Source organism: Vulpes vulpes, chromosome 11, assembly GCF_048418805.1.
Source record: "Vulpes vulpes isolate BD-2025 chromosome 11, VulVul3, whole genome shotgun sequence".
Lineage (NCBI taxonomy): Eukaryota > Metazoa > Chordata > Mammalia > Carnivora > Canidae > Vulpes > Vulpes vulpes.
The window spans coordinates 44,745,469-44,765,389 of record NC_132790.1 but is presented as its reverse complement, the minus strand read 5'-3'; the positions used below and the strand labels follow the sequence as shown (position 1 = coordinate 44,765,389).

General features: G+C 37.2%; 1 protein-coding gene across 24 annotated transcripts in view; it reads left to right on the top strand.

Moving 5' to 3' along the window:
* Window positions 1-561: 561 nt before the first annotated feature.
* Window positions 562-19,921, top strand: part of MTMR2 (myotubularin related protein 2) — a 117,971-nt gene continuing 98,611 nt past the window's right edge. For 4 of the 24 annotated variants that reach the window (XM_072726224.1, XM_072726225.1, XM_072726228.1 and 1 more), the window contains exons 1-3: window positions 712-844; window positions 10,092-10,162; window positions 17,661-17,808. Coding sequence is in view for 1 of the 24 variants with exons in the window: in XM_072726238.1 (XP_072582339.1) it covers window positions 765-844 (80 nt within the window). In the remaining 23 variants the exon portion in view is untranslated. Of the gene's footprint in view, window positions 845-10,091; window positions 10,163-15,914; window positions 16,135-17,660; window positions 17,809-19,921 lie in introns of those variants that run through there. The other 20 variants (XM_072726240.1, XM_025993272.2, XM_072726223.1 and 17 more) reach the window with 14 other exon arrangements.

Genomic DNA, 19,921 nt, shown 5'->3' with positions numbered 1-19,921 from the left:
CTGTGAACTTTGGGGACAAATACTGTTTTAAGCATCTTACATGTATTAACTCCCCTAATCTGTGAAGATGTTATTTTCCTATTTAACAGATAAGAAAGAAAGAGGGTGTTCAATGCCTCGGGTTACGCTGCCAGTGACGGGCACAGGGGGGCTCTGAATTCATGTCTGACTGGCTGAAGGACCTTTTAACCACTATTTAATTAATAATTTATCTAATTAATGATTACTATCTCCAGCCCCAGATCTGGTGCCCCTGGCCATCTCCAGCGCGCTTACCCCTGCACGTGGTCCCGCTCTCCCTCTCCCGCCCACCCCCCACCTGGGGGCCGCCGTCCTCCGGGGTCGCCCCCCCCCCACGGCCCCCGCCCCGCGCCCCGCGCCGCCCGCGCCGGGGCACTGCCCCGTCCTTCCCAGCATCCCGGGCCCAGTTACCCGCAGCCCCAGGCCCCTGCCCCCGGTATGCACTTGGTCCTCTCTTTGACTCCTGCCATCCTCCTCCTCCCAGGGGTCCCCCGACCCTCGGGGCGGCGCGAGGGCGCAGGAGCGCGCGGCGTCGGCCGCAGCCGGCGTGGGCCGCAGCCGGCGGCAGCCCCGGGGTCCTCGGCGCGGTGCAGGCTGGGGGAACATGGCCGCTTCCGGTCTCCCTCCCGGGCCGGCGCTGGCCTGACCGCGGCCCCGGCCCGGCGCACTCCGCCCTCCGCTCCTCCCGCTCCGCTGCCGCGGAGGTCGCTTCAGTCTTTCCGTCCCGCTGTCCCCGCCGCGCCATGGAGAAGAGCTCGAGCTGCGAGAGTCTTGGCTCCCAGCCGGCCGCAGCACGGCCGCCCAGCGTGGACTCTCTGTCCAGGTAACCGGGATGCCCCGGGCCCCGCCCAGCGCCCAGCGCCCAGCGCCCGAGAGGGATGGAGAGGGGCCTGGACCCGCCGGGGGGGGGTGGGGGGGCCCAGCTCTCGACTCTGCTTCCTGATGGCTGCGCCGAAATTCCTCTCCTGGGACCTGGGAGCCACTTCTTCCTCCCCCTCTGGGGTTTGCAGGCTGGGGAGAAGGGAAGGTGAACACTCATTGCTGCTTTGCCGGCGACTCTACCTTTCTTGTAACCATCTTTTTTAAATCCCGGGTGGAGGCAGCCCCAGTTCATTAGTATCTCTTGCTTCTCATTCCCTCTCGAATTATTTTTTTTGGACAGCCCTTACCCCAACCACCACCCCTTCTTTCCTCCCTGCCTTTCTTTACTATACGCTTTTCCAGACCGTTCTCCAGGCTTACTTCCATCTGTTCGTATGTCTTCGATTTTGGGATTCTTGCTCACGTTTTTTTTTTTTTTCTTTTTTTCTTTTTCCCATCACTTTATTTCTCATGATTTTCTCTATACTCCTCCCCCTCCCCCCATTTTGCTTTAAAAATGTAAATAAAAATGCCCACTGTACATCGCCTTTCAAAATCTTGCAGCTGAAAATCATTAGGAATCTGAGCAGTCCTTAACCCTGAGTGAATAGTGAGTGTTAGCTTTCTTCCTTCTGGGGCTACCGGTTTTCCTGGTTATTTCTCTTGTGACCAGATGGGATTTTTCTTCTTTTCCTGGAATTTTGAGGAGGACTTTACTATGCAATTTTGTAGATAGCTGTTGTGAGTATAAACTAGACATATTTCAGAGAATGTTTTCCCTTTGGTTTTAAAATAGTGAATTAAAATCTAAGGAAAAAATAATAGATGACCTGTGTTTGTTATGTAGCCACAATAAAATCAGGTTCTTTTCTACCAAAAAATAGTCTAATTATTATTAGAGTTATTAAATACTAATCTGTGTGAAAACGCAAATTTCATTTTCCTCAGAATAAATTGAAGTTTCTAACTTTTAGTTCATTTTGCACTCTACTGAATATGAGTGACATAGCTATGTTTTCCTATTACTGTTCAGACCTTATTGTGAAAATATTAGCTGTTTCCTTCATTATACATTAGATTCTCTTCCTAAAGCACTCCTGGGAACCTGCTCCCACCGTTTTCAGAGTTCTCAACAAACAGTGTAATCGTGGGTTAATTATTTTCTGTGAGACTGTAATCTACTGGACCACATCTTACTATCTTATCTCCAGCATTTAACAGAGACACCTTTCATGTCACAGGTTCTCAATAAAATTTTTTTTTGAATCTATACATTTAATTACCCAGGAGAGAAGGATTTTTCTTTGCATTCGATCACATATATTGTACATGTTTCAAGTATTTTAAAAATTTTAGTACTCTGAAATTTAGGAAACTTAAGTTACATTTTTAGCTTAAAATTATGCAGAAAACAGGTTGTAAAATTAGAATTGTATAGGAAAGTTACAAATGGCAGCTATGATTCAGAATAGAATGTAAAGAAAACAAATGAGGCAACCAGTAATATCACCCAAGCAAGAGGAAGTGGAACCGCAGGAGGCAGCATAGTCTGTTAGGATGAAGAATGTATTGGAAGTTAGGAGGCTCAGACTCTTAAAAGTCCCTGGCTCTTCTAGTTTTTTGGCCTGTATCATTTAACTTTTCCAGTCTGCAATTTTCACATCTTTCAAAATAAATTGATCTAGAGAACCTGCAACGTCCCTTGGCGCTCTAAAATTCTGTCATTCTTTATCTTAATGACAGTAATGATTAAGATACATTCTTATCGGGATCCCTGGGTGGCGCAGCGGTTTGGCGCCTGCCTTTGGCCCAGGGCGTGATCCTGGAGACCCGGGATCGAATCCCACATCGGGCTCCCGGTGCATGGAGCCTGCTTCTCCGTCTGCCTGTGTCTCTGCCTCTCTCTTTCTCTCTGTGTGACTATCATAAAAAAAAAAAAAAAAGATACATTCTTATCAATTACTGAGATATTCCCTTTATGGAGTTTTTAAATTATACTAAATAAATCTGTTATTACAAATTAACGTACCTAATTGTGCCACTTAAGCATATTTATTCCCTCCCCCAAAGAAAGCCCAGTAACTTTAAAGTTTATATATTTTAATTCTTAATTAAAAGTTATGTTACTGACATTGAATTTAAGAAAATTAACTCCTTGAGATAGTTTTGACTAGAATATGTTAGCCTCTTCCTCTCTGGACAAAAATATAAGTATGATCTACTTTCCATAGGAGAATGCCAGCTTTCATTCCTTTCCTCTGGAAGGTAGAAAAAAAATAACATTTGTTGAATGTCTACTATGTAGAATTCACCCTGCTAAATTTTTTCATGTCTTTTAAGAATCATTACACATGTTTGATCAACAGTGTAAAATAGTTGCATTGTAGACACTTGTTAGAAAGCTTAAATTTAAACTTAATCTAGGCAAACAATAAATTGTAGGTGAGAGGGCAAAAACCATGATTATAATAGCTATGCTACCTGGCTATCCAGCTGTTTATGATTTTACTGTGATAGCCTATAATAAAGCAAAATATCAATATTTGGACTGTATTGTCTCAGCCTTCTGCAGAAACATTGCCCTTAAATTGTAGTTTATTTTTATGCCTTCTGTTTTTTTACAACTAGGAAATTTTCAGTGTCAAATTTTCAATTAGGAAATTGCCACGTGAATTTGTTCCGATACAACAATAGCTAGTATGTTTAGTGTATTCCATATGTCTTTTACAGACTAAATTGATATAAGTTTCTGTTGAGTTTAGCTTCAAGAAAAATTGTTCATGCAAAAACAATGCTTCCTATTTGTTTGAAAATGGAAACTATGTAACTGCATATTTATCTTCAATTTGGCAGAAAGGCTTCAGTCAGATTTGTAATCAAAGTTAGTAATACATGCCTATCTGATTCCTTCAAGTATTCTATTAGATTAATTCAGTTTAAATATTATATTGAAATGTGTTAATTTGTAAGTTTTATGTTTTTCTGGGAAATAGGAATATAAATCTGAAAAATAATACACTAATCCTTCTGGTTGCCCACTGTTTTTTGAAAATGACACACTCCATTCAGGTTGGGCAACTGGCTTTTGTGAGACCTATAGTTCATGCTAAATGTACATTGAGTCTTGTGGTGCCTGAGTGGCTTTTGGTTGAGTGTCCTGCTCCTGGTTTTGGCTCAGGTCATGATCTCTGGATTGTGGGACTGAGTCTGGAGTCGGTCTCTGTGATCAGCACAGAGTCTGTTTGAGAGTCTCTGTCTCACCCTCTGCTGCACCCCACCCTGGTGTGCACACTCTCTTTCTCAAATAAATAAATAAAATCTTTAAATGTATGTCGAGTCTTGATATGTCTGTTTATCTGTGTTTATCTATGTAGTTGTCTCAGAGTTGCTAGTACTTCTGGCTTTGCCTTCTAGGTCACCATAGACTTCTTGCTTTTGGCCACAAAACGGTGATTTTATTTTATTTTTTTTATGTGATATCCAGATAGTAGTTTCCTAATAAGCTATAGTTATGTCATCTTGTATCCTTAAAAAAAAGTAATTTTTTTTGGTGAATCTTGTTTATCAGCTCTTGTATATCCTTTGTTGTCTGTTCTTCAATGTGTCTAGCCCCACAGAGAGAGAGTTGTGAAAAAATTCACTTCAGCACACTGATAATCTGGCTCTATTCCGTAATTTAATTCTTGTTGCCCTTGCTCTGATTCTTGACATAAGTATGATTTGTACAGGATATAGATAAAACAGTACTGTAGGCTAGATATGATAGGTAGGTAAGGCTTGAGCCTTAGATTGTTTAAGTTGTACAGCAGGATTTGTCACTATCTTGGTATCTGGTTTTCCATTTTTTCAGTTTGTACACTGTTATAAAATGTACTGCTTGAGTGGATTTGATTCTTTTTTACTATGCATAATCACCTGCTAATACATCTAGTGCCAAATAGGTGTCCACTAAATGTTTAAATAAAGAAATATTGACTGAATGTTCTGCTCTCTTCTTTGTTGTCTCCGCTCAAAGCATTAAAAAAGGTTTTCTTATGTTGAAGTTGGCCTATAAAGACACAATTTCAGGCTACTAAAGTTACTTTTGCATGATGCCTCTTGACACATTGAGCTGATTCTATTGGCTACATTATCTTTTCTGTGCCCAGTCATATATCTTCATAACATTGTGTTCATTTTATCCTACCTGCTTTTCCATCTACTACCCTGGATTGTTGTCTTTTTCTGTCTGACTTATGTCAGTCATCTTTTTAAATGTCTGTTTTCTTTCATCTTTTATATACCCTCATTCTCTAGTTATTCTGGGCACCACTTGTTTGTCTCAGTTTATTTTGGTTTATCAGTTGGTTTCTAGTGAATAAAATTCTTTAGCATTTATATTTACATATTTATATGTATATGGTACTTATAATCTGAAAAGGGAGAAGAGTTTTTAAGATTTCTGAAACACATTTTTTGTAAGAGGTCATCTCTAGTTTCAGCCTCAAGGTCATTTAGAGCTGATATATTGGTAGGACATGTGCTTTTGAGTTGTTTTCCAGTAGTGGTGATGGATTTGTGTCCAATCGCACATTCTTACCCACTCCCTTTGTGACTCTTGGCATGTATTCTGAGGTAACTGGCCAGGATTAGTGGTAGAAACTAGTTATGGGACTAAGCAAAACTTATAGGTTGAATTTCCAACCTTGGCAAAATAATTAGCACCTTGTGTCAAATATTGGACATACTTATTTTGTATTTCATTATTCTAGGACCCTAAGAGATTTTTAAAGTTCTGTCAGATAAGGTCCAATATTATTGTGAACTAATCAGTAATTACCATGTAGATTTTTCTGAAAGAAAATTTAAAAAGATTAATTACTAATCAAAAGTATACAAACATACTAAAGTTGAGATTGGGTCCCATATATATATATTTTTTCTTTCCTCATTATGCTGTCATCAGTAGTTTTCCATTAATGTAGACCAGTCAGTAGTTCCCAAATAAGTAGCATCAGAATCCTTTAGGGCTTTGTTAAAAATCCAGATTCCTTAGTGCTATGTCAGATGTAATTGGATAAAACATTCTGGGAGTGAAGCCCACAGTGTGTTTTAGCAAGTCTTCCATGTGATCCTAAACTAAAACTAGAGTCTGAGAACCACTGCTTTAGATCTTTTACAAATTGTTTTTAGTAACTCCATCAGTATTTGTTGAAACAGACTAAGTTAAGGTCTATGTTACAGCTACCATAAGCTGATTACTTAAAAGCATTTTTGTAGAAATATTGACTGAAGTAGTGAAAGGTAAAAGTCATCTCTTTGAGATTTATGATACCTGATTTTTAGGAAATTTCTTGTGGTTTTTCTTTCTCAGCTATGAGTAATACATCAGGAATACATGTTTTAAGCCTTTACTTAAAAATAGGTCTTTGGGGTGCCTGGGAGGCTAAGTTGGTTGATTGCCCAAGTCTAGGTTTCAGCTCAGGTCATGAGATCAAGTCCTGCATGGGGCTCTACTGTCAGTGGGGAGTCTGCTTGAGATTCTCTCCCTCTTACTGCCCCTCCTTCACTCTCATGCATGCTCTCTCTCAAATAAGTAAATCTTAAAATTAAAAAAAAAAAAAAAGTCCTTGGTGAAATCTGTAGTTGTAACATAAATTTTAAAAAACATTATAAATAAGTAATTCCAGGAAGCCATCACCTGAACCAGTAAAGTCTGGATTACGCCCAAGGGAAGGAAATACCCAGATACAGATGTCCAGAAATCAGTAAGTTTATTTTGTAAAGCTGCCAAGTTCATGCTATTGTATTCAAAATCAACAGGGCCAAAGGTTGCATGTGATTCAGTACTTGACCAGTGGAAATTCTCTAGATTTTAGTGAGACTATTTTTTCTTTTTAAGAAAATTAGTTTTGAATAGGTAAAGCACTTGCTATCTTTGTCCTATTGTTTGATTTAGTTAAATCTGTAGATAGGATTAAAAACTATTGAGAGTTGATAGTCAAGGATAGGGAGTGACTTTACAAGCATTCTTCCCACAGGAAGTCAGGTTAAAAATGGAACTATTGAAAACAAAAGATTGGTACAAAGTTATTAAAATCGAAGGGACTAGAAAAGATGCCCTCTTTTTTTCTTTTAAATTTATTTATTTGATAGACTGAGCAAGAGAGAGAACACATGAGCAAGGACAGAGGGAGAAGCAGACTCCCCACTGAGTATGGAGCCCAACTCAGGGCTCCATCCCAGGGCCCCGAGATCATGACCCGAACTGAAGGCAGATGCTTAACTGACTGAGTCACCCAGGCATCCGAAGAAGATGCCCACTTAATGAAAATAATAGTCTCAGTTCCCTTTCCTGTAATTTTCTTACACAGAACTCATTGTGCTGTCCCTCGTAATGTGCTTTTATGTGTGTGCCAGTGCTGCCATCACTACAGACCACTAACGCTCCAACTTCACAGTTCTTCCCCTGTTAAGTACTTAGTACTTACAGCAGCAATCACTGATGACTTTTCAAAGACTCTTTATGAGATTAACTCTTGGGGTCTTTAAATACGTTTTAGTCTAGATTAAATAAAGGCAGATACTATGTTTTCAGTATAAGAATTCACTTCTAAAATCTGTTTTTTAAAATTTTTTTTAAAAGACTTTATTTATTTATTAGAGACAGAGAGAGAGAGAGAGAGAGAGAGAGAGAGAGAGAGAGATTGAGCGAGAGAGGCAGAGACACAGGCAGAGGGAGAAGCAGGCTCCATGCAGGGAGCCTGCCGTGGAACTCGATCCCGAGTCTCCAGGATCATGCCCTGGGCTGAAGGTGGCGCTAAACTGCTAAGCCACGGGGCTGCCCTAAAATATGTTTTAAACTATATACTTCAAAAGCCCTAAATACTGATATTTGGAAAACTCCTATTATTTTATTTTTTTAAGGTTAGGGTTTAGGTTTGATTGAATATAACAGAAAATCCAAACTTACTGTGGCCTAAAACAGATAATTTTAGTTTTTCTCCGACATAAAAATGCCCAGAGATAGTCAATACTAATCTGATATAGTGGACCTGAAGTAACAAGAACACAGCTCTTTACTGCAGTGTTAACTCATGAATCAAAATTGCTGTTGGAGCTCTAACCATTGCTTTCATTGTAGTCAGAAGGAAGGATGGAAGGATGAAAGGAAGAAGAAAAGCATGTTTTCCTTCTTTAAAGGATACTTTTTTGAGGTTACATCTAGTCTTTTAAGCTTATATCCAGTTGGCCAGAATGTGGTCCCATGGTCCCATGGCCATCCCTAGACACAAGGAAGGCCAGGATATGTAGTCTTTTCTGGGAAGCCTGTGCTGAGCTAAAAATTGGAGGTTCTATCTGTAAGAAATAGGAGAGAATAGGCATTGGAGACTGCAGCTTCTCCATAGTATATAAATGAATCATTTTTAGCAAGGAAGACATTTTTCATTTCTGGTTAAAGTTGACAATACTTCAGCAGAGACCTTCTTAGACTTGCAAAAGCAGTGACCAAAGTGGAAAATATGCTAAGAGACATGATATATTGTAGCAGACCAAAAAAGAAAACTATCTTGGAACACTCTAAACTCTTGAGTTTAACTTCGTACTTTCTTTGTGTATTTTCTTGGGCCAGATTTTTATAATCCTAACCTGGGATTATAACGAAAACCGGTATGTTTAATACTTGTCAACTCATTAAGTGAAAGGCAAATGGAAATCAAATGAAAAATGATCATCTGATCTATTTCATTTTTTATTTTGTTTGAAGAGCTCAAGGATTGCATGGTAAAGTAGTGGTGGTAACGAGGATGGTGGCCAACACTGCTTACTCTTCTTTTGTTTCTAGTTTGCTTCCCAGCCATGTATCCATGTGTTTTATCTCCCCCAAAATGTTGCATCAGGTTCCACTTAGGTTTTTCTCATCAGTTCTAAAAGTTTAGTCTCCATAGGGGAAATAAACCTGTCCATTTGGGGCAATGTTGGTTTATCAGTGCTTTTGCCAATATTGACTGTTTGTGTATCTTTGACCTAAAATTTTGGAAACTCAGAGAAATCTGTGTTTATGCATTTTTTTGTGTTTTTGAACTTAAATATTAATATTTTAAGCATGTAATGTCAAACATAGGTGTTTAATCATTTGGGAGTGGGTTGAAGCGGGTAGAGAAGTCTCCTCTGGGTTGGTATGGCATTATTCTTTGGGCTCAGAGGATTTAAAAGGCACATGTCACAAATATATCCATCTCCTTTCACAGATAATTGCAAGTGAGTGGTTTTTTAAGTAGACTATGTTAGAAGGTTGTGTATTAGCAAAAGGAATAATAACTTTGACTGAAGATAGGCTAGTGATCTCAAGCCTTAATTTTCTTGAGCTGAGCTGGGATGCCCAGCAAAGTCCAAAATAAAATTTTATATAATACAGATGTCTTCTGTTATTGGTATTGGATAATATTCTTTCATTATAACCAAAGGTAGTATGTAAAAATATAAACACCTGGGATAAACTTTGCTTTTCAAGTGGTAGACAGTTATTCCAGAAGTAAATTTATTGTTGTGATTATTAGTAGTATATATAATAGCACTTACTATTTTTGAGTGCTTGCTGGGCATGGTGCTAAATCCCTTAATATGCATTTTCTCATATTATCCTCATAATTATATAAAATAAACAATATCATTGTTTCTATTTTACAGATGAGAAAACTGGAGATTAGGGAGAGCACTTTGACATTTGGATTCAAATGGTCTGTTTAACATCAAGGTCTTTGTAAAGAACTGATCATGCCTGAAGATTTAGCTTTCTAGGTCTAGGCCAAAACTTGGTAGTTATAGGGCAGTCCTAGGGGAGGTTTGATTAAGTGGTAGTGGCAAGGAAATGAGGTTCTTTGATTGGCTGCACTGTAATGCAGGAAAAAGATACTAATACTCAGTACATCAGTGAATTCAGAGTGTCTCTATTTGGAGAGAATTTTCTCCGGCTTTGATTGTTTTTTGCTTCTGACAGAAAATAGGATGATTTTTTTTTTCTTTGCTTGATGATAAAGAGGATAGTGTCATTAGAATGATACTGCATTTTGAACATCAGATAAATTGTGAAGCAGGTAAACATGGTACCAAAGCCTCTTCGGGCCTCTCCCTCCCCTGCAGGCTTTACAGGATAATTTAGAATACTTTACTGTAGGGTTCCTTAACTATCTGAATTCCCCTAAGTTCCTTTGTGTGTTTGTTTACAGTTAATGTGTTAAGAGCCATTGACATTTGAAGATCATCAGAAGTGAAGATAAAACATCTCAAAAATTATAATGTAAGTGAATGGGAAAATGGAATTAAACAATGGACAAAAGTTAATATTGTCACCAATATTTCTGGAATCCATATTCTTTTAGCCCGAGTGAAATTTATGCATTTGAGTAACCAGTACCTTCAAACTTTAGTTCCATGTCCCAGTCCTTAAAATTCTGTGTTCTCTTCTATCCAGAGTTAACGGTTGCTATGTTTTAGTCACCAGTAATTTTCCACTAAAATTCTTTTGGCTTCTGTGTACTGTTTTTTCCCTTTTTTCTCTTTAGTAGTTTGCTGTTTGACAATGGCTCATCTTAATGCTTAAAATTGTATGTGTGTAGAGACTGAGGCTTTTGTTCTTTGGCAACTGATGTGTTTCGCGCAGTTTTAATTTTACTACCGTTTTGTGTATTTCTTAGCCAAAAATATGAGCAGTTAGCTATCTGGCCTCCTCCCTTCCTTCCTTCTTCCCTTTCTTCCTCTAAAAATTTGTTTAGCATCTACTATATGGCCTGCACATTATGCTAGATCCAGAATTTCTAAGGCATTGGTGCTGAAATGAATTGTGTCATCTTTTTATACAGTTAGGGACATTAGAGACATCTGGTGTGACTAGGACTTGTGATGACCTAAAGTGTGACTGAGGACCACCTGTGTATTTCAGTCACTTTGTGGTGTTTGGTAGATATTTAGCTTCCTAGGTTCCATTACAGAAATTCTGAATCACTGGGAGTGGCCCCCAGGAATCTTAATTTAAAGTGAGAACCTTCAGGGATGGCTGGGTGGCTTGGTGGTTGAGTGCCTCTGTTTGGTCCAGGGCATGATCCTGGAGTCCTGGGACTTTTGAGTCCCACTTTGGGCTCCCCACAGGGAGCCTGCTTCTCCCTAAGCCTGTGACTCTGCCTTTCTCTGTGTCTCTCATGAATAAATAAATAAAATCTTAAAAAAAAAATAAAGTGAGAACCTTCAATCCAGATACTTTTTGGACTCTAGACATTTGTAGATGCAGGAACAGACCTAGAGAAGTTTAAATAAATTACCCAAAGATATAATATGTGTTAGATGGCCAGACAATACTGGTGTTGTTTCCTCCAATTAGTGTTAGAAATGATCTCCTGACTCCCAATTCTAGACTTCACTAAATCACCTGGTGACTTTTGTTGGGCCAGGCAGCTTTACTATGTGTATATGTAAAATCATAACAAATCTGTCACTGTTAATTAAAAAAATGCACATACGGGTTTTGTGCATGAAAAACATGGACTCTTTCTTCATTAGATATGTGACTGGTTCTGATTTTGAAATCACTGGGTAAAAAGACCTAAGCAGTCCCAAGTAGAGGGCCCCTGCTCTCCCCCTCCCCTGCCATGGTACTATTCCTACTTGGCCTTTAAGTTTTATGCTTTTTTTTTTTTTTAAGATTTTATTTATTTATTCATGAGAGACACACAAAGAGAGTCAGAGACACAAGCAGAGGGAGAAGCAGGCTCCATGTGGGGAGCCGGATTTGGGACTTGATCCCAGGTCTCCAGGGTCAGGCCTTGGGCTGAAGGCGGTGCTAGACCGCTGAGCCACCCAGGCTGCCCAAGTTTTATGCTTCTGAGAAAGAGGGATTTGATTTAATTTTTGAATTATGGTAGCTAGCGTAGTGCTTTGCAAATAATAGGTGCTTGCTAAATTTTAGTATTAATAACTTACTGCTAAAACTTTTACTGTAAGTTTTTTGTTTTTTTTTCCCTTTTGGATTCTATGAGGTACTATTAGGAGTGGTTTTATTTTCTTAGTATGGAATCTGATACTTTATATACCAAGACAGAGACCTTAAGCAGTTGAAGTTATTTTATATTTTTAATAGTGAATTATTATGGCTGAGAATCACAGTATCTGAGGGACTTAAATAATTAAATTATTTTCTGAACTATAAGAGTTTGACTTTGTTTTAGTATTCTGTATATTTTATATTGTATTGTGTATGGTATACTGATAATTACTGAGTTATAATCTTACATTAGTAAATCCAATTAGTTATCCATTTTTTGGGAAATATTCTGTAATTCTTGAATTTATTAGTAAGTTTAACTATAAAAATGCCATTACCCAATTTTCTGGATATTTTGGGACATGTTTTAATTATATGGTGTGAGAAAAGTGATATTTTTTATTATTTTTTTTGAAAAGTGATATTTTAAAGTCACATTTCTGATGTTTAAATATTTTGAATTTTTTTTTTTAAGGTTTTATTTACTTATTCATGACAGACAGAGAGAGAGGCAGAGACATAGGCAGAGAGAGAAACAGGCTCTACAGGAGTAGATTCCTCTCCCACATGGGACTCGATCCGGGACTCCAGGTTCACGCTCTGAGTCAAAGGCAGATGCTCAACCGCTGAGCAACCCACGTGTCCCACTATTATGAATTTTCTTTCTGTTAAATGATTTTGCTTTTTTTAAACCACAGGCCCCAAATCATAAATACAATAGCTCTAAAAGGGAACTTTATTATGTAGTCTAACTCCTTCTTTTTTTAACATTGAGGCACTAAAGAGTGTGTAAGAGTGGAAGTTTTGTTGTGTGTTAATGTACATTTGTGAACAAACAGGATAACGTTTATGTTTCTATGATGGTATGGTGAAATTTAGGGTGCTGGTGTAGCATTTCAAAAATAATTATAAGCTGTAAATTAATTTGTTTTTGGTAGTTTTTCTACCAAAAACTGTAAAGTGTAACACAAATATAATGTATTATGTATTGTATTATGATTACTGCTATGATGATCCTATGTCTTCTGTGTTTTCTTGTGTCTTGACTGAAAATATTCACTATTGTTTAATTTAAAATCAAAAGAGAAATACATATGTTTGTTTCTTGGTCTTCCACCCATTTTCCATGGAAAAAATGAATGAATGCTTAGTATTAGCCCTCAATGTAATCAAAGTAGCTAATAGTAATGTTAACACATCTTAGTATAGTTTTTGTAGTTACAAAGCTGTTTGACCTACATCATCTCCATTATTTCTCATAACAGCCTTGTGAAGTAGGTCTGCATTTGACAGATCAGTAACTGAAGCTCAGAGAAGTGACACGACTATCCATTATCTCTTGCTTTTGAGAGATGGAACTGGAACTGGAACTTTGACTCTAATGCCATTCTGTTTCCACTGCCCAGCATAAATCATAACATGGAACTCCTGAAATTTCATGGGGTATATACATACATCTTAGCTATTTAAAGGAAATTCTGAATATTGGAAAATTGGTGACAGGTTCATCTGGTCCTGCCAGCCTATTTATGCAGTGCAGACTTCTCTTTAAAAGTCTGAATCATGTTACTACTCTTGAAGTACTTAGAAGAGATGCAAGTGTCTTTTGGATCAAAGACTCATTCTTAGCATGGCTATCAGTGTGTGCTGCTTAAAATTGAGTGTTTAAATGTTTAAAAACAGTAGTAATTCTGTCCTCTGGAAGTATATTGAACTGTATAAGCTCAAAAAAAAAAATATACCATGATGTGATACAACACAGTGTACTGAAAAGTCTTGATCCTTAGTCCTTGGTTCTTTAGTTCTGATTCTACTTCTTGACTGTAACTCTGGATGGGTCATTTGATATCTGTGAGCCAGATTCCCTTATCTGGAGAAAGGGTAAAATCATAACCTGCAATCCTACCTTTACAGGATTGTTGTGAGGCCTAAATATGCGGATTGATGATGACAATTATAAGAGAAAAATCAGTTAACAGCTATGTAGTGTGTACCATGTGGTAGGTACTGTTCTAAGTATTTTATATATGTTAATTCATTTAGTTCTCATAACAGTCCTACATGAAGTATAAGAATTGTCATTATTCCCACTTTGTAGGTGAGGAAACTGAGAAGTGAAGTAACTTCATCAAGATTATACAGAGTAATTGAACTGAATTCAGTACCCGGCAATCTAGCCCTAGAGTTGGTAGTATGTATGGGAGATAATGTATAGATGAGAGTGCTTTGACTTTTTCTAAAGGACTATGCTAATGGTTCAATATTAAAAAAAAAAATTGTTTAAAAAGCAAGATGTGTTCTTCATCTTTATCATACAGATAGAGAAAAAGAAAGCAAAAACAAGCAAGAAAAAGTATCTTTTTGATTTATAATTTTTTACAATTAAACTTGTAAATTTGAAAAAGTCTTTGAAATTATGGAGAGATACATCACTGAATGATGCTAACACATTCAATTTTTTACTTTAACCTTTCCAGGCTAGAATGAGAAAGAGACATTGAATGCTTTTCTTTTTCTACTGACTGTTTTAAGTTAAGGACTGCAAAACAGAACAAAACACCTGTGTTAACTTACGGGATTTTGAAGGTTGTGCAGAAAATTTTTATCTCCTTACACTGTAAAGAGAGTGACCAATCATTAATTAATTAATTAATTTATTTATTTATGATAGTCACAGAGAGAGAGAGAGAGGCAGAGACACAGGCGGAGGGAGAAGCAGGCTCCATGCACCGGGAGCCTGATGTGGGATTCGATCCCGGGTCTCCAGGATCGCGCCCTGGGCCAAAGGCAGGCGCCAAACCGCTGCGCCACCCAGGGATCCCGAGAGTGACCAATTAATAGTAATAATTAGTTTTGCTCTATCTAGGATAAAAAAAAAACTCTCTAGGTAGCCTGAAGAATGGATATGTGACTTTCTGATTTTGATACTGAATTCAGATTTGCATGATGGAATAAGAAAATTATATGTGAGGTCATTTATCAAAGCCTGAATTCCCTATGTTGTTTCTGTTCAGGTAACAGTGTTTTTGAGCAGGCATTTATTGCATAGGTCAACTCTTCTTTTTTAGTATTTCTGATCTTATATTTCAATTTGGGATGGAAGTGTTCTAAAAAGAAATGCAATTTCAGAGTCAGGCACTTTGAGTTCTAATGATGTGACCAATTTTCAGTTTAGTATGACATTTTCTCAGCTAAGCTGAAATATAAATAACTTTTCTCTTCGATTCTACTTATGAATCCATATAAGTTTTAATTTTAGCCTTCATCTGAGTTTTAGTCAGATTTAGAAGTTCTGAGAAATTCTTTTAAGGGGTTCTGAGGGTGTTGGGATTGTCATTGGGACTCAAGGTGCCTCTTATTTCATTTTTACTCCACCCTCTATGGGCACACTCATTTTGGCTAGAATGCTTTGGCTTTTGCTTGCTTTATTTATTTAGATTTCCCGATAAGAGCTTTGAAAAAACACTACTCTGCAGAAAAAAGAGAAGTATGTACGGTATTTCCTTTACAGCCTGGTTTTTCACACTTGCTGGTACATTACCAAATTATGTGCTGTACTTTTATTTTTGGAAGTATAGCTGATAGACCTGAAAACAAAATAATGCAAATTAAACTGTCCTCAAGGTCACATGTACCTTAGAACCTTGCCAGACTAAGTGCCAACCTGCTCCAGCTGTCCCAAGCTCAAATCCTCTTTGTTTGTTTGGAGAATACAAAATGTAGTCTTTCGTCTCTATCAGCATCAGATGCCATGATGATAAGATCATTTATGTCCTATCTTTTATATTCTAGACTGGTTAAGAAATTTAGTGTGCTGGTGTAGCATTTCAAAAATAATTATAAGCTGTAAATTAATTTGGTTTTGGTAGTTTTTCTATTTTGGGGATCCTGCAAATATTCTGACAATAAGTCTTTTGTGTCCTAATGTTTTACACACACTGCAGGCCTTTTATTATTTTCTTAATAAAATTTTGAACAGAATGACTAATAAAGCATGAACAGTGCTTATGACACTGTAGTCCATTGTGTAAGTACTGAAAGCAAATTTGCATTCCTCGAAAAGCTTGTTCACAGTCAGAATATAGACCACATTCTTTAATGTTCTTGGGCAAACATGTTACGTATGTGTTCAGGACATTACTTTCAAGAGCATAATTTTTAAGAAGAACCTTTTCTTTCCATGGAATACTGAAGAAAAGTTAAATTGGCAGTAGGAGTGAAGCGGTTCAAATAAGGCAAGTGGTTTAGATTTTATTGTAATGACTATGGTCAATAATAACTGAAAATAAAAGACATGCAACCTCTCCCAAATCCTCTGGAGGCATTTGTTGATTAGGATATATGAAAATATAGGTGACTTGTTTTCAGGTTGTTTTGAATCAGAAGTGTACAATGCTTGGTATGTTTATCTGCACCTTTAGTTTTCAGACGTACTTTTTCACTTTTGGTAGAAATGTTTTTATTGGATTTTGGAATATTAAATCAGGAGAAGTAAGAAGAAAAAATATGGCCTCTGTTAATGTTTGGATTTTATATTTCTGTTTATTATTGTAAAATACCTCCAAGTGTACTGTGAATGACGATGAAGTAATAATAATTCCATTAACAGTCCAGCAAATCTGTAGAGCCAGAGAGGTTCAATGCTTTGCTGATGGTTACATTGAAAAATATAAGTAATAGTTTATTGATTGAAACATAGCAGTCTTCTGTTTGGATATATCAGAAGTTACATAGGATGTGTCTGTGTATGTGTGTAATACATGTATTAATATAAATACATAAAATATAAAAACAATGTATATAAAAACAAGAAAATAAAATTATAAATATAACATACACATAGAAAACTATTTCACATTGATATTTGTTCTTTAAGTGATTCATCAAACTCTTAAAATTTAAAAGTTTGTACTTTTAATGAGGCAGCCTGGGTGGCTATCGTAATCAAATGAGGACATTTTACAGTACAGATCTAAGTAAGAAGTACTTTTAGGATCAGGTGCTTTGCTCCATTTTAATTTTATTAATGGATTCCTCCTTAAAAGGAGACACTTATTTCTAATCTCATCCTGTTTTCCCTCCTGAAGAGGATACTCTTATTTTCACAATGCTATTTGTTGAACACTTTCTACCACTTTGAATTATTTAACACTAATAACTTTGTATAGATCATGTTTTTGATCCTCATTACAGTCTTAGAAGGTATCATTATCTTATTTTAGAAAGAAAGAATAGAGCCAGATTAAGTAACTTACCTGAATTATTATTTGCTGAGTGGTGAAAGCAAGTCTCTGTGACCCTAAAGCTTATGTTTTCAGCCACTAAGCATTTCTGCATCTTGTTCTGGCTTTGTGTTCTCTTCTGTGTTTCTGTTGAGTCCTTTATATTCCTTCATTCATTACTATATTGTTATGAGACACTTACATATCTGGCACCTTCATTATTAGACTGTAAGTCCCTTGAAAAAAATGAATCTGTTTTCAGCTCTATCCCCAGTACATAATACATTCAACAATGTTAGTAAACATCTGTGGAGGAGAGCTAGGTGGAGGGTTTGATAAGGGAAACTCAGGAAGTTCCTGCTCCCCAAATGGAGGGGAAACATGGGAAGAGCAGGAAGTCAGATGGCTTTGTACCTTTAGTTGGAGGTAGACATTCTTTTTGTTTTTTAAAATTTATTTATTTTATTTATTTATTTATTTATTTATTTATTTATTTATTTATTTATTTATTTATTTATTTATTTATTTATTTATGATAGAGAGAGAGGGAGAGGCAGAGACACAGGAGGAGGGAGAAGCAGGCTCCATGCCAGGAGCCCGACGCGGGACTCGATCCCGGGACTCCAGGATCGCACCCTGGGCCAAAGGCAGGCGCTAAACCACTGAGCCACCCAGGGATCCCCGGAGGTAGACATTCTTAATCTCCATCCTTCCAAGGAAGCTGAAGCGTACTCTGAGGCATGAGAATATTTGGAGGCAAGAGGTGAACCCTGCTCCCTGGAGGCAGATTTCTCTACCTTTAGCAGCGTTAACAGTGATGCTTTTAAGTTTAGTAGTTTTGAGGCATGAAGTACTTCTCTAGTAGGTACCAAAATTTATTTGCTTGGACGTAATTTTCTTAATTTGCAAGTTTTTAGCTTGATTAGCTCGCAGGAATGAATATAATTTTTAAAAAAATCTCCTAACTAAAACAAAAAATAGAAAAATGGAGAGGATTTTCTCTTATTTGATAATACTCTTTTGAAAAGCACATAGAGAATAATTCCTGTCCTACTAATAATTAGTTTGTATAACTCTGTTCACCTAACTCTACACTTTGAAATCCTAGAACTTTTGAGACCAAAAGGGTGGAGCATTGTTCTTAGGAATACTGTAGCAAAGGGAAAAAGACACTCTGTTATAATAACAGCAGACCAGTAAATGTGTGGGAATGACTAAGAGTCAGATGATGGGATTTCTGTTTTGATCTTGTAGTGGAAGGAAAACTGTGTCACTCTGGCTAAGATAGTGGCAGGGCTATTTAAAAACAGTATGACTAGTGCTGCTCTGTGTTGTGCCTCTCTTACTCACTGTTGACCAGAATTCTGTTCTTCCACATGTAATGTGTATACGTGTATTCATTTGGTTGTTTTGTGGAACCAGAAGTTAGCATTTCAATAAGATTGATTTGATTCTTTTTCATTAGAAATAAAGAGAACAGTCTGGTTTAGGATGGGATGAGGAGTGGGTTGAAAAGGGGGGAATTCTGGTGACAGTGACTTTTCCATTTATGAGGGCCATCCTGCTGCAAATTTGGATAAATACGTTTATGAATGTAAATTGTTTGCATGTTCATGTAGTCTTAACTGCTCTTCCTAAGAGTTGATAACGAATCAGAATTTAGTACGTTAAACTTAATATAGTTATATTCTAAGAGGTATTTTGAGCCTCTTAGGAAGTGGAGTCTATATATAAGTATAAAGGATAATTGGTATTATTAATATGAGTATTCCACAGTGCTAGTTATCTTTTGATTAGTTTTATTGCTTTTGAGAAAATATTCTTTCCATAACAACTTGATTAATTTCTAAAATGTATGTTTTATTATGATTTATTATGATAGCACACTTATCTGAGTAAGGGTATTTAATGCTTTTGAGGTCAGGAATTATGTTTTGCCTACCCTAAAGATATTATGACTGTTTTTGTTTCAAAGTACACTTAACTCTTCATTATTCTGAATCCTATTAATTACTTACAGGTTATCCAGGGCCTGTGAATTTTCTATTCATATATGGCTTATATATTTAAATCATCTTGTCAGTAGTTTTTTTTTTTTTTTTGTACCTCCATCAAAGGACTGATAGGAACAGAAGGGAATCATGGTTAAAACTTAATTTTATTTCTTTTTTTTAATATTTTATATATTTGTTAGAACGAATAGGGTAGAGGCAGAAGGAGAAGCAGACTCCCCAACGAGGGGCTCAGTCCCAGGACCCTGAGATTATGACCTGAGCCAAATGAAGGCAGACTCTGAACTGACTGAGTCGCCCTTAAGTTTATTTCTTAATCACAACTGTGACTAACTAGAGATTTGAGCAGAAAAATGCCCATACTAATTAAAAATAAGGAATAAAATCTCACGGTGTTGCAGTTGGGTGAGGGCCTTTTTTTTTTTTTTTTAAGATTTTATTTATTTATTTATGAGAGACAGAGAGAGGCAGAGACATAGGCAGAGAGAGAAGCAGGCTCCTCTCAGAGAGCCCGATGTGGGACTCGATCCCCAGACCTGGGATCACACCCTTGAGCTCAGGGCAGATGCTCAACCGCTGAGCCACCCAGGCATCCCATGGGTGAGGGTCTTTCTATGGGGAAGGTTTTTGCAGTATAGCTAAGATATGATGTAGAACAAGTCTTTGAATCACATTTCCAAGTGAGACAATAGTTTATTTGTATATGTGTGTGGGGGGGGGGGAGGGAAAAGTTGGGGGCATTTTAACTAGCTAGGTGAAGGGATATAAAAAAGTAAAACCCAGTTTAG